The sequence below is a fragment of the Sinohyriopsis cumingii genome, chromosome 18 (assembly GCF_028554795.1).
Source record: "Sinohyriopsis cumingii isolate HCF-2022 chromosome 18, ASM2855479v2, whole genome shotgun sequence".
In the NCBI taxonomy this organism is placed as follows: Eukaryota; Metazoa; Mollusca; class Bivalvia; order Unionida; family Unionidae; genus Sinohyriopsis; species Sinohyriopsis cumingii.
Window position 1 is genome coordinate 58183763 of NC_142978.1, and position 15961 is coordinate 58199723.

At 34.0% G+C, this 15961-nt stretch overlaps 2 protein-coding genes across 2 annotated transcripts in view; one reads left to right on the forward strand and one right to left on the reverse strand.

Moving 5' to 3' along the window:
- LOC149776727 (ras-related protein Ral-A-like) overlaps positions 1-9269 on the forward strand; it is a 73680-nt gene extending 64411 nt beyond the window's left edge. Inside the window, exon 5 of the mRNA XM_089941254.1 lies at positions 1928-9269. Coding sequence (XP_089797380.1) covers positions 1928-2044 — 117 coding nt within the window. The 3' untranslated portion in view covers positions 2045-9269. The remainder of the gene's footprint in view (positions 1-1927) is intronic.
- A 4680-nt stretch (positions 9270-13949) lies between these two features.
- Positions 13950-15961, reverse strand: part of LOC149776728 (S-adenosylmethionine-dependent nucleotide dehydratase RSAD2-like) — a 43853-nt gene continuing 41841 nt past the window's right edge. The window contains exon 8 of the mRNA XM_089941255.1: positions 13950-15485. Coding sequence (XP_089797381.1) covers positions 15321-15485 — 165 coding nt within the window. The 3' untranslated portion in view covers positions 13950-15320. The remainder of the gene's footprint in view (positions 15486-15961) is intronic.

Below are 15961 nucleotides of genomic sequence, written 5' to 3' on the forward strand. Positions count from 1 at the left end.
CAACTATATAGCTGCTCAAGCTGTGACGGGCCATTAAAATCAGCATGTGGGCCATAGGTTGGACAGCACTGACTTAAGACAAGAGAACAAACACAAATTGAACAATGGGACAGTACGTTTTAATCCATCATTCTGAATATGATTTCATGTGCTGTTTTTTTAGAGTGCAGGTTGAAGTGTGTATTGTGTGCACATCATTGTAGTTGACATATAGGAGCTATACATGCAGTAAAAATTTGTAAAACGGTCATGTGCTCAGATTCTGAAGTGTGTGTGTGTATATATAGTCCGTGCAGTGTCTTACTTTTTTCTGAGTTAATATGACCTTTCTCTCTCTCTCTCTCAGACAACAGAGTAAAGTTTGTGCAAATTTTTAGGGGTAAATCAGACTACTTTTATTAAACTTTAGATGTGTTTGGTAGATTACTTATGATATTCATTACTTAATTAACTAAGCAAAGCAGAGTCAAATGTGCGACATGTCTACCTGGGCTTAATATAACATAGTTTACAGGCGTTACATGTGCTATAATATGGTGAGCAAGGTTAACTGTTGCTATCAACCTGTGGACAAAGTTGACTGACACTATCAGCCAATTAGGCAAGGTTGTCTGACAGGGTAAAGCAATATGAAGCTTGAGTCTTCATTTTAGATTTAAGTATCCTGAGTGGATTATTCAAGCCTTTATTGCCATGGGTCTAATTCTCCAAAATAATATTTAGGAGATGTACTTCTTTGAGAGATCCCAGCTGAACTTTCCCTGTGTAGAAGATGCACAAGCTAGCATATATATATATATATATATATATATATATATATATATATATATATATATATATATATATATATATATATATATATATATATATGTATATATATATACATGTATATATATATATATATATATATATATATATATATATATATATATATATATATATATATATATAAAGAGAGAGGGAGAGAGAGATATAATGCTTCCTTATAGTTGTACCTTTCCCAATTATTACAACGATACACATTTTTACTATTCTGCTCTACTTTAGAATGAAAGAATAGATAGTTATTAACAGTAGAATGGAATAATTTGCATCAATGAAAATTTATATTGAGCAAAACAGTTGAAAAGGCAGTAGTGCCATTTATCTCCTAAAATACCATTTGTTGTTTAAAAGGCAGTTGGGCAGTTTATCTCCAGTTTAAAATATTATCTTCTTACAGTTAACAAAAGCAAGAAAATTACAAGTAATTTTGTTAAGTAGTCATATAACTGACTCTAATCAGCTAATGGCAGGGACAAAATATTCTGTAACACTTATGCAGAAATGTTGTAACAGAGAAAAATGGTCATTCATATGAGTTGAATTAATGATTTTTTTTATGTGACTACCCAAATATGCCAAGCAATGACGAGAAGAAAGCTATGGTTAAATTAAAATGGTGTTGATTATATGACATTTTTTTAAAAAAGCCATGTCATAGTTTGGGATTTTTGGTCATGGGGGTGGGGGTAATGAGCATTTTTACCTTTTGTCCGGGTAGTTTTCATATAATGTTTTTAACAGGCACATGCCAGAATTAGTTCTACTTACCAAAAACAAACAAAATCTTATAAGCAACGGAAGAATGTTATGTCAGGACCTGCAGAAGTCTCTTTAACAATAGGACTATGTTTGAACTTACTAACTTAAAGGTACATAATAGTCTTTGATATTTCAGTAATGTGCATTATTTCCCATACTTTATGATTATTTCTTTAACTTCCAAATAGAAAGGTTACTAACTTCAAAGAGTATGCAACAATTAGATATACAATTATGATAATATTGTTTATTACCAGTAAGATCCAAGACAATCTTTGTTGTCTTTTTCCAGTTAACTCTTATCATATTTGCAGACATTTTATTATTTTTCTCTCTTTTGCAGGTCTTCTATGATTTAATGCGGGAAATTCGATCACGCAAAATGGATGCTAGTAAGCAAAACAACGGCAAGAAAATCAAGAAAAAGGACAGCAAGAGAAAAAAGTGCACAATTTTATAAGTGTCTTGTCAGTAATCTAGTACATGTATTCTTTGTGTATTAATTATATCAAGTATCTGACCACTCTGAACCTTTGATGGACTGGAAAATGCAAGGAGTATGTTTGGAGTATGTGTGGAGTATATGTAGAATAAGGAAGAAATGTGGAGTGAATTTAAGCTCAAAAGAGACTTCTTTCTGACTGGTTAATTGCTTGATATTAGATTCCCAGTATGCTTACAGGATGGTGTGTTAATTGCCATAAACTGGGGATGCAACAGTTCAGATTCATATAAAAAGATGGCATTGTTATGGTACTTGAGCCTGGCCCTGTTTTGCTTAAACATTTTTGAGCACTGAACTCGAGATGAAGCTCCAACCCGGGAAGTCGGATGGGATACTCGGGATACATGTACTGCACCAAAATGCAGTCTAGTTCATTGGTAAAAGAACTTCAGCTGAGACTTTTCTGAAACTCATGGTTTTACTTTTTATTATGGTTAAGATTAAAAGATTTACAAAAAGATTTCCAAGTTTCTGACTTTGAAGTTGAGCCATGTGTGTGTTCAAAATGTGCCCTCCCCCATTTTTTGGTCACTTTTGATGTACTTGTAGAGCTCAGCTTTCTCTGTGAATTACTTTCCTGTATAAGTGTAATGATTTGATTTATCTTCTATGGTCCCTTTTGGAATAAAAAGATTTTATGAATAGAAAACCGGAGTCAAAACATCACATTATAGCCAAAACACCATATTATAATGCCTTATTCAAAACACCACATTAAAACAGCTTATTCAAAACACCACACTAGAACACCTCATTCAGAACATTGCACTAGAACACCTCATTCAAAGCACCACACTCTAACACCTCATTCAAAACACAACATTAACACTTTGTTCAAAACACATTAATACCTCTTTTAAAACACCTATTTATGACACTTCATTCAAAACACCACAGTGTAATATCTCATTTAAGATGCCACACTCTGTAGTTATTACTGATCTCATTGGACCGCTGACTAGTTCATTAATTGTCAGAGCAGAAATGGATCTTTCTACAAATAGCGTAGCAGTTTGTGTAAAACTCTGCCTTTATTAATGCAAAACCTTTTAGTAAAATTAAATAAATTTCCTGTTATATACTAAAAATTTCACAAAATTTAGATTGGAAATGTTTAATTAATGACTCTTGAATTTGCTCATGTTTTATAGTGGTGATCATGAAGGTGCTGGAGCATCAGTGACAATCCAAGCTATTGGCTTTTAACCAGGCTGGATTTCTGAAGTACTTATAAAAGCAAGCATTAGGTTTTAATTGCTAGAATTATATAGGACTTAAAGCTGGCCAGCATTAGTTTTTAATCAGACTGAAATTATTATAGGACTTACAACTGACCAACATTAGCTTTAAACCAGGCTGGAATTATATAGCACTTAAACTGGCCAGCATTAGCTTTAAACCAGGTTGGAATTACATAACACTTACACCTAGCCAACATTAGTAGTGGTCTGCTGGCAATTGTTAATTGCAGTTGGTTAAAGTTTGACTTTTACAGGTGGTTGTATTTGGGCGACCCATCAATTAAACTGCAGATGAGCTGACAGTTATCTAGTAGACGTTTCCAATCGTGTCACTAAACCTCATTTAGCATGTACATGTGTACTTACCTAATTAACAATGTCCAATGCCCGGTCAATCAGATTGGGCCTTGTGTGAGTAGTTGTATGGTGTGCATATCTACATGTGAAAATGTTACCCCATCCTGGACTAAAATATTGGATGTCTATAGTAACTTTGAGCCAAAATATGAAAATTTCTGCTTTGATTTTACTTAGATTTTAAACTTGTCTTTCTTTTAGTTGACGTAATAAGTAAAATTTTATATTTTTGCTTGAATTTGGAAGGATTTTTTTATTTAGTAAGTATAGGTGGCCTAGAGCAAATTTTGTAAATGTCCATTACTCTGCTCCACTTGCTTGTCCAAGCCTTTGGTGACTGAACTCAGAAACATCGACAATTCTGTCTATATAATTTTTTTGAATGGACTTGAAAGAACTATTAAGGAATGTTAGCAAATTATTTAAAAAAGTGATCGGCCAACATGGGTATGTGAGAAGGCTTGCTAGTAGCTTCTTGTGGGTCTGTGGTTCTTCCTGGGGTTTTCCCAGGTTCTTCCTCCACCGTTAATACTGGCTGCCATGCATAGCCTATCGTGTGCTGAAAAATGGTGTTAAACTCCACAACAACAACAGCAGCAGCAACAAAAATTGACCTGCTAATGTGTAATATAAAAGATTGTGGGCCATTGGCTGATGCAATGATAAAATCGAACATGGTGAAATTACATATTTGTTTGTGAATGCAATGATAGATGGTCAATCCAAAATAAAATCGAACACAAATATATTAAATAAATATTTTGTTTATGAAATATTTAAGATTCTGTATCCTTGGATGTACTAGTTTTATTTGTATAAGGAAGATCTGGTCTAGTTATTTAGAACGTGATTATAAAAAATTTATATTGTTTATTGGTTATTATTGGGCAAATTCAGCCAGTGATCTTCTGACTGTATTTGAAAATTGTATCATATCTTGTCTGACCATTATTAGGTTACCTCTTATCTAATCCTAATTAAAGGAAGTCATTCAAACACCAAATGAAATGTTAGGCTGAGTGTGTTTGTGTGTATTATGTCTTGTCTGTGAATTGCACCAAATATGCAGTGAAGAGTAATTATAAATGTGTAGCACAGAATATTTACAAAACGTGTTTATGTGTGTGTGTGTGTGTGTGTGTGTGTGTATTACAATGGTATTTCGAGTCCAAATTGCTAAAAACTTTTGTTTCAAGAGATCCCATTAAGAACAAACTAGTGACAAACTGATGAATGCATATACTTAGAGCATTTCAATAAACCTGAGATTTTCTTACTTTTATAGTCCAGAATAAGAAAATTCAGGGCAAACTTTTAAGGTTTTTTTTATAGCTTTTATTTAATGTAAAATTGAAATTAAGGGATTGCACAATTTTGGAGTCTTAAATTAAATTGCTCTGATCCATTATTTATCTTTAAAGGATTGTTAGTGTGATGATTAGAATCCAAGATTTAATTACAGATTAATGGAGCAGCTGCAATTAGATGTTTATACTAATAGTTTTATGTTAATTTCATATTCTTCCTTTTCAAATGTGTTGTAGAGTATGGTACATTGTAGTTCGATTGGTAGTGTTGGACATGGAATCAAAAGGTCACAGATTCTATACCAGTGAAGGCCAGCCTGTGTAGTCTCCCTTTGTGTGTAATGCTATTCATTTAGGGTTAAATTAGAACATGTTTTTGACAGTATTTATTTAGGACAAGGAAAACAAAGGTTCATTTTCATAAGTAAATTTTCAAAATGTGAAAATGTGTCAGTATTTGATAATCCTGATCATTGAATGTGTATCATGAGAAAAAGATATTTATGTCCTTAGGATTTCTAATTCAGAATATTTAATGACGAAATTTTGCTTACAAAAACAAAACGTGCCTGCAGAATATCTGTTGCTCGGAGTAATAAAACAATCTGAGAAAATTCATATTGAGGTTAAAGTGTGGATATAAACAGTCTTCTAGTTAGATATTTTCATGTTTCATGTAAAGAAGAAAATTTGGCATGAATTATGACATTTTTCCACCCGAGCATTGAAGTTTGCCAGATATGATTAATCTAAAATATGATGTATGTGCAAATTTAGTACTGATTTTCCAGTCCATATTGTAATAACTACCTTGGATTCACATAAACATAACTTTTTTCGAAAAGAAAGTTAGATTGTGAGACTGGTTTTTATCTTCTTGTCAAACATAACAGAAATACTAATAAGATCTCTATGTACTATTCATATAATGTTAGATCTGAAATAGATTCTTTTAAAGAATATTCACTGGTAGTCATAGCAACAGATTTACTATTTGATAAGAAAATATGGCAAGATTTAATGTTATAATGCAATATCAGATTTGTAAATTTGGTGATGTATGGATATTTGCAGATGTTTTATTTACAGATGCATATTTTATTTAGGCACTGATTAAATAATTTTTGGGTTGGGTGGATGTTGACTTAAAACAAAGTTTTGCTATCTAAAATGACACATAAGGGTTGAATAGGAGAGTTAATAGGACATATTTTTGGTTCTAGTGATATGGACCAGAAGTACTTTTGGGATGACCCTATTTTCCACTGTCCATTACCACAAGTTAGTTAACATTTCTCCTACACTATCTAGAGGATTTTCATGAAATGTCATCCCATAATCTAGTTGGTAAAGAATGAAAATGGTGTTGATTTTCACCTCATGAATGGATGGTCATATGAACGTTTAGTTATCACTAAAAGACTTATTATGAGGCATTGGTTCTAAACGAAAACACTATTGGTCTGACCAATATGACCACCAAGGCAGCCATTTTGAAAATCTTACTACTGATACACTTGAACGGAGAGTCATGTCGACTTGAACCTATCTGAAAATGGTGCTGTTCTGACAGTCAGTATGACTGCTGTTGCTGTAATCTTGAAAATCTTTTTGTTGCTACTCGTTGGTGGAAAGTCGGAATGACATCGGGTTTTCAGAAGAAGACTTATGATATCTGGTTGGTTGTAATTAAAATGCTGCTGATTGACCTCAGATATGGCCATCATGGTGGCCATTGTGAAAATCTTGCTATTGCTACTCAGTAGATGGTCATATCAACATGGGTTTATTAACAAATAAAACTATGATGCTAGTCTGAAATAAGAATGGTGCTAATCCTACATCTGATATGGCTGCTAAATTGGCTAATTTGCAATCTTGTAATTACTCAAAAAACATCAGATGATATATGTGCTCAGCAGTTATTTCCAGGAAATTCTTATGGCCAGTATAATGTCATTCCCTTTAACACAATGCGGGGCAGAATATTTGTTTGTTCAGTGAAGTTCCAGACCACCCATTCATCCACCCCATTTAAAGATTAACTTGAATCGTGAACGTCTTTATTTTTTATTTTTTTGGATTATACAGTAATAATTTAATCAGATTTAGTTTAGTCATTTATCTGTAATAATTGAAACAAATGTAGTTTGATTGAGCCTTTTTATCAGGGAAAAAAAAACTTTTTTGTGCCAGACATTGATAGTAGTAAGGTCATATAGTGATAACCATATGCATCTCTCCCTGTGTCCAACCCACAGTTAAGGTCAGTTTCAGGCACTGTTGTGGGACATATATGTTCCATGAACACTTTTTGTTTTGTGAACCAGTAGTTAACTGTATTGGATAATTGAAATGTGCTACAATTTTTTCCGTGTTTGTACTTCATGCAACAACATCAGTGAGGAAACCAAAATTCAGATAAAATGGAACATGATAGGGAAGAAAAAGTGAAAAATAAAAGTACCTGTAGTTTTATTACTGTTGTCAAGAACATGATTATGTCTATGGTTTTGCAATACATTGTAAAGAATTCTACTTTAGTGTTTGAATATGCATGGAATAATGTGTGTGTGTGTTTTAAATGTGTTTAACTGTGTGTTTATGTGCATACATGTATTGGTATGTCCATTTTAAAGTGGAATCATGTAATTAACTCGTAGAGTCAGTGCAGTTAAAATGTAGGTTTCTAATGCATCAGAACTCTATGTATCTTCGTTATGAAGAAATAGTTAACTTGATTGTTTGGTTATTGGCCATATCAGAAAAATGCTATTTTGTTTCCAGAATAATCAAAAATAAACATTAGTATTTGGTATATACATTTTACAATTTTTTTTCTGAAAACAAATTCACTTTTTGTTAAGTTGTAAAATATATTTTTGTGTGCAAATGCTGTGGTAGGGTTGTTTAGTACATGTACATTGAAGTATTTCAACCAAGAATCTTTCATTTTACATCCTCTTGTTACCATTTTATGACTTATTCGAAGCTACAGATTCAAGATTAATGTAATTTTGTGCAAGAATAGTGTGTTAACACTCGTATTTGATGCAAGATCTCATTATATCTTGTAAGGTGCCCTGGGTGGCTGAGTGATCTAACATGCTCCCTGTCAGTTGGGTTCTTGGGCTCAGCCTAGGTGGATATGTGAGAAAGCTTGCCAGTAGCTTCCTGTGAAAGGAGTGTTTCCTGTGTTCTTCCTTCATTAGTTATATTAGTCACCTTGTATTGTATGTTGAAAAACTGTGTTAAATGCACAGCTACAAACAATACATCTTACAACTTTTAAAAGAAAGAAAAGAGCGAAGTCAGTCAAAGGGAGACCACTTATTTAATCATGTACATTCTTGTTTGAGTTACCTCCATTGCTGTGCCTTTCCTGTCGCTTAATGCTTGTCTTGTGAAGTCCCAAACATTTCAGAGTAATGTCGAGCAAAAGTTATAGATTGTAACATGAAGTTTTTATTTTAATATTCTATTCATCTTGAAGTATTCTCCTAGCATTTTACATCTATTTTATTTCTCATTACTTACATGTAGACTTTTTTCTCTGTAAAATATAGTTGTACCTCGCCATGACACTGCTGTGTCCTACTCCATCCAGTGATTTACCCTCAGATATACAATTATTATATATTGTTTCATCAAATAATTATTGTTTCCTTTTTGTTTTCATTCCAAAATGTTACCAAAATGTTTGATACTTTTTGTAGGTTTTTTTCAGTCTGTTGGTATTTAAGTAAAATATTCTGGCATCTTCGTTTTTGATACATGTAGCATTTCACCTAAAGAAAAATCAGAGTAGGGTTTTAATTGTATGGTCTTTACGATAAATGGCAAATAGTTTGTACGTTTTTTTTTGCCTCAAAACAAAAATAACCCTTCTGTTTGCTATCGCTGGAGATGCACATTCATTGTAATTTCTTAATCTACTAGTGGTGGAACTCGCTTTGGTGAAAGCTTGACAGTACAATCACTTTAGCGTCTGTGTACGTGTTCGTATGCCCATCAGTACGTATGTCCGCCGATAGCCTTGATTAACCTCTGTGTTCAAGTTTTTTCTCTTTATTCAGTACCATTTTATTGCACCCTCTAAAGTAGAGGTCATAGGCGGGCTCGATGTATAGGCCAAGCTTTCTCTAGTGTCGCAGCCACCACATTCGTAATTTTACAGCAACAAGTTTTATTTGTAATTATTATCACCGTGTAAGTATTTAATTTCTGTATTACGTATGACCTACATATTTTTATCACATTAAAATTAATTATCTAGCCACGCTCAAATTTTGTTTGTTTCCCCTTATGTTATCTGATATTTCAATTCAAGACAGTCGCCATATAGAAGAAAACCAAAAATTAATTAAACCTCTAACAACAGACAATTTCCTATAGATATGGGGGTGGGGGCATATGGCATTACCTTTTGTCGTAAAAGCACTGGACCGATTTTTTAAAATTTGGCTGAGAGCATCATGACACGAGTGATACTTAAATTTATAGAAACTATGCCCATCCGCCATCAATTTTACCATCGCTACTAAAGATTGGGCAACCTTTACACTACTTCTCCAAAATCATCTGAACGGAATATGATAAAACTTGATGGAAATATTCAGTAATGACAATCTTTCATAGTGATGATAATGATAGCCTTTCAAAGTGATATAAATTATTGGGAAATAATATCGGGTATGGCCACCATTACCAAATTTATATATATAAAAAATTTTAAAAACAGCACAACAGAATTTTACGAAATGTGATAGAAAGTTTACGGGCATGGAGGGCTTTGGAATGTGTAAAACTGATAACGATATGCCATAAAATATAGCCACCTTTATTAAATATAGAAAACCTTTGAACGACTTGGGCGCTGAGAAAAAACGTTTACCAGAATTTGATCAAATTTAACAGAAAGCATTATTGCACTGAGAACTAAGAATTTTCTGCAAATGATGCCGATTCGCTGTCAAATAAGGCAACGACTTTCCCTAAAATCGTCTCAGCATAAATACGTATAAATTTTAAATGTATGACCCAGAAGAACTACGAACGGCTTGCCCAGCTTTGGACACATAGCATCCAGGCACACGGACCTTTCAGTATTAGACAAATGATGTTGTGCGATGAAAAAAAATTGAAGTTACAAGAAAAAGAAACTTGAAAACAGCTATTTTCATAATATAAGCCCGCCAGCATTGTGGGAAATCTCAATACAAAAGCACCTATTAACCCATGCTTCTCGACCAAGTGCTCTTTCATGTATTGGGTATATTTAAAGACTGAAGGATGTTGGGCTTACTGTTCGAGAGGCCGACCCAAACGGTTCTCTATTTGTCATACTTGCTTTAGTATAGGCATTGGTAATGCTCATTCTTGATGCAGCTTCGGTATGATCGTTGTCAATGTTGGTTTAAGGCTTTCGCGAAAGTTTTTATGTAAAAGTTCCAAACGTCTTGGATGGATATCTTTCTTTTTGTATTTTACTTAGAACCAGGAAGCCGCTACCTTCCGTAGCCGCAGTAGATAAATTGGTAGAGCGTTGGATTCGTAATCTTTCTGAGCTCGATATCAGCCAACTCGGACCGGCTGCATCGATATGTTTTTGGGAAAGGCTTTCATCTCCCATTTGCTCTTCACGATATCACCAAATAAAGTGCTGAAGGTTTCGTTAAATACTAACCTAATTCAACCCATCTTCCTTCTTGCCTCAGTCAAGATCAGTTTTATTTGAAAGTGAAAATTTATCAACAGGTGAGACATACTGCAGGCTGTTTTTATTTTTTATGAGGACGTGGTTTTCTTTTGTACAAAAGATTTATATTAATGGGCCAGAACATGTTAACATATTATTGGTTTTATCATGCCGAGGAAATAAACGTTAAGTGCCTTTCCTTAGGACACCCCGAATTATGTGTGTATGTGTGTGTTGGATGGGAGTGGGGAGAAACGCTTGTAGTATCCGTTCTCAAAAATGTTGCCTACTTTGCTTTTATGTGCAGTCGAAAGAAAATATTGAATGATTAGGTTCAATTTTTTGTACTCCACTGTATTAAGCACCCTCATTAGCAAGGGAGGATGTATTCTTCAGCACATTGAGGGACCTGCATAGCTTAGTCTACCGCCACTTGCCTTGTACCCTAGAGGACTTCAGTCAGTTGTCAGTTTTTTGCAAAGCAGTCATTTCACCCATCAAATATTTTTGGTTTTCATTGGCCACTCTTTTTTTTATATAAAAATTCCAACCTACACCACCCCCGGGGATTGATACCATTTTTGTATCCGAGAGGAAATGGATAACTTGTTTTTAAATTCGAACTAGCGGTTGGATATATATATATATTGATTGTAATTGCACAGTAACTGCGACACTGTTAGATGATGACATGCCCATTCAGTGTAAAATTCAGATTCGTCCTTAACGTCATAGTGACTTTTGATTGTATCAGAATTCGGTTAAACTTTTTATTCAGATTATTAAAGTTTATTTCATTTTTAATAGGCGTCACATTATTTTAGATTGTACAAATTTGTTTTGTTTGTTTTTTATTAGTCGATAAATCTTGTTAAATTTTTTCTCTCCTTCCTTTATGACAAAAAATACCGTACTCTAAAAACAAATATGAAATCAGAAATCGTTATGGCAGTAGAATATCTACCATTGTTCAGGAAGACGTGATGGTCGAAAATATGAAATATCTCCTTATTAAAATACCTTTAGGTTATGAGTTGGTCGGAATATTCAAATGCTGGGAGTTGGCTTGGTGTCTATCTTGTGCGTATATCGTTAGTCAGCACGATAACTTTGAAAATGCTATATTCGCCCATTATTCTAGTTGAAGACTTGCAGAAGAAAATAAGGCAACGTCGCTGTTACCTCTAGGTAAATAGGCAGCTGCGTAGACGTACGAGGGGTATTTGAAAAGTTCTGACTATTTTGTTAGAATGTTTTTAAGAGGGGTCCTAAAATCTGTCAGTAAATCTAATGTAGATCATGAGACCAAAAATTGTAGTTTTTTCTTTTTTTCTCGTATTTCTTTTTTTTTTTTTTCATTTTAAAAATTATCCACAGCTGCACGTGTAGCAAGCCGGACACTTGTAGATTTATGCACGTGACATAATGTAAGTGACAATGACGTAAACATATTGGGAGTCGACGAATTATTGTGCTGTGCAATGATTCTACTGTAAAATCTGGTCATTAATAGTGTACTTTCCGCCTGATATCAGGGCCGATTTGGATAATGTCTGTGGATGTTATTTTTGTCATATCCTACAGTTTTGATTTTGGTTTTATATTATTAAAGATGGTCTCGAATCTATGGAAGATGACATATGTTCCTGAAGGCGTTTTGCAGGAAGTGAATGCTAAGAATGGGTTAGTTAATGAAGGGAGCCGATATACAGTTTAATATACTTCTTTTACTAGTATCACATGACATTTGTATGCCCCGAAAGAGTTACAAACCGGTTTGGAACACTACAAAACCACCCGTCCGCGCACCGGTACCCGAGGTATCCATCTACTAAATGACAACGCAGTGTCGCTCAAATCCTAACAGACTTCCTGAATGAGTTCAGCACCCAAACTTTGCCACATCCGTTGCTTACATTTCCGGGAACGTATAGAGTTGTTCTCGATACAGACGACACAGTTTTGACATATAAGCAATTGTTTGTTTGATGGAACTATCAAATATTTGAAGAAACACGAGACCATTTTTTAATTACGTAACTTATTCAACGCCAAACCGTTTAAGCGTTTGTAATATCATCTTTGAGATGGAATCCTCCTGATGTACAAACATATTGCATATTATCATCGTCTGATATTTATGTAAAGTTTTTATTTTTAATTTTATGTACTTTTAACATCTAGCTTACAGAATCAGGCTAATATAAAAATGTTAGTAGTCAATTTTGGATAATATATTTAAAACACACGTCTGGCTTTGATTTTGATCGAACTGAACGAAAGCTATAGCAAGAAACGTATTACTTCCTTTTCATATATTTAACGAAAATATAATTCATCATATATTCCTAAAAGTTACCACACAGATAGTTTTTCTTTTGAGATACGCTTAAGTTACCACACAGATAATTTTTCTTTTGAGATACAATTTTATATATATGTAAATATGTGTGATTTCATGATGTATGTTTGGTCTAATATTTTTGCTTTAAAATAAATCATCATTACAGTAGATAATCGTTGAAAATGTTCAGACTATAAGATAGAACTCTACAGTCCCCGTGTCGCAGACTCCGGAACTATACCGTTTACAAATAATTTATTGTGCACTCCGCTTTTATTATTGTAACCTGTAATTAGAACGCCTGTTTTGAAAAACAAAACAAACAAAACAAGTGTTTTCATAAAATTAGGGCGTTTTGGGGCTGTGATAGCTTCTCGTTTAAAAATTTTACGCAAGTAAAATCGGACAATACCCAGATTATTTTACCTTGAATACATTTATGTTTACATTACATTTAGGGACATTAATCATCAAAATCAAACCATAGATGTCCATCTTGAATGTTTGTATCGACTTCAGATACATTCTAACCGTTTCCGATACAAATCTTCAACCAAAAAAGTCACCCACCCCTAAGCCAGTACCCCATCCCTGCGTAAAAAATGTAATTAAATAAAACCCACCCAAACAACATTGGAGCTATTTTTATTTAACTCCTTGTTATTTGTGGCTCTCTATTTTCGATGTGTCTGTGTTTCCGGTGTAAAACTGCATGTATGTAAGCAGTCAAAAGAGATTATCTGCAAGTAACATGCAGATGTATTGTGGTACCAGGAACTGCCTAAGAAAACGACATTTCTTTATAAGCGAACAATATTATGGACACATTTCTAAGCCGATAAAATGTGATTTATACCAACCAACCAATCACAATTGTACACGTTGTTTATGATATACAAGCAAATTCCACCAGTGTGTTTGCATTTTTATTGGTAAAAAAGACAAGCAATAAAATAAGCATTAACATTAAATACAAATTTGGTTAATTATAAAAAAATTGCCAGTGGGCATAAACGATAAAACAGTATAAAGCTATTTACAAAACCTCAAAAGGAACAAAAGTAAAGTAGTAGACTAGTGAGTATCATATGCAATGTCTGTACAAGTTACCGGTAAGTATCCTACAGTCAATGGAAATACGCACTTTCCTCCCATGTCTTTGGCCAATCAGAACTCGAAATTTTAGTGATTTGATGTACTATATTCTATTATCATCAGTTTCCGAGGGAACTCTTTTTCTATAGTGTTACCTGGAGGCTATAAAATATTTATTTTTTCACGTGACGTGATGTAACGTCATATGACGTTGGTGCGTAGAAAGAGTCCGCTGGAACAGGTGTATCAACTATACCCAGGTAGTATCTTATGATTTCTGAGGAAATTCATACTGTTATAAAGTAAATCCCAGCAGTGGAACAATCAGAACCCGACACTTGACACGTGATATACTAATTCCGTTCACATCAAACATCCGAGCCGTTACACAATATCCTAACGGGTCACCTGTGCCGTTTTTTGCACCATAACTTTAACATTGTTAGTTCAACTGACATGCCATTTCACTTTATACCTAAAAATAATATTTTCTTATTCTAAGGACAGAAACGTTGATCTTAATGAAAATAGGACACTAATGTGCGAGCGACTTTTTATTTCAGTTATTCGAGAGGAAGTGAAGCGCAAGTAATTTGAACTGGTGAACATATCCTGCAGATTTTTTTTTTTTTTTTAATCGCTTCGATTCTCTATGCAATTTGTGGATTATACGAATTAGAATATCTTAAGAAATTATTATTATTTACCGGGGATGGGGGGCGATGTAATGTCCAGGGTAAAACATTTTTTTTGTTTGTTGCGAATGCAAGACCTAAACAGTGATTTTTTGCGCAAAGTAAAGGTAGGCTATAATTATATATCTCATGATAGGCTATAAAACTCTGTATAAAGGTTGTTTAGGAAGGGTTAAATTTATATACAGTATGATTTATATGAACACCACCTAACTCAATCCTACTATTTGTACTCGCTTAAGTGTCGAGTCCAGACGCAAACAACATAGACACTGATCTGATATTGCAGAATGCGCCACGCACATCAAGGTATATGTTGTTTGTTCGACTGGTTACTCCGAACAAGCTGCATAGACCTATATCTATGAGTATAAAATATAGTATATACGGTAAATAATGTTCCCACATGTATACATGTTACAAAGACTTATTATGTAAGTAACGTAAGAGATTCTTCCATAGCTGCTTGGCTGAAGTTTTTAGAAATGAAAGATCTACCAATCCAGTCTGATGTCCCCTTTACTCCAGACATATTTGCCTCCTCGCTTGAAGAACATCTTTTCATCAAAACCACTGAACTTGAGAGCATCCGTCACTCCTACGTCAAGAATAGATCGTGAGGGTTCTTTAGCACCCTTTGTGCAATCGAGGAACCTCATCTATAATAATAATAATAATAATAACGCTGATCATCGTCATCATCGACATAATCATCACACATATTGAACAGTGTAATAGTGAGTGCGCGCGCGTGTCTCTCTCTCCTCTCTCTCTCTCTCTCTCTCTCTCTCTCTCTCTCTCTCTCTATATATATATATATATTACGAAACATTACATATACATGTATGCAAACCAACGTGTATGAATAGGATTATACTTGGACGACTGGAAACCACAATGCAACCAACAACAGAAGCAGCAATCATCAAGAACAAGTACTACTGCTGTTGCTAATAATAAAAATACTACAACTACGTCGTCGACGTCTACAACGACTACGAAAAAGGAGAAGAAGAAAGAAGCAATAACAACACCACCATCCCTCAAAAAAGAAAAGAAAAAAGCAACTGGGCGATTTTGTTGTTGTTTTTTTTTGTGTGTGTTTGTTTGTAATCTCACGACATAGCAACACATG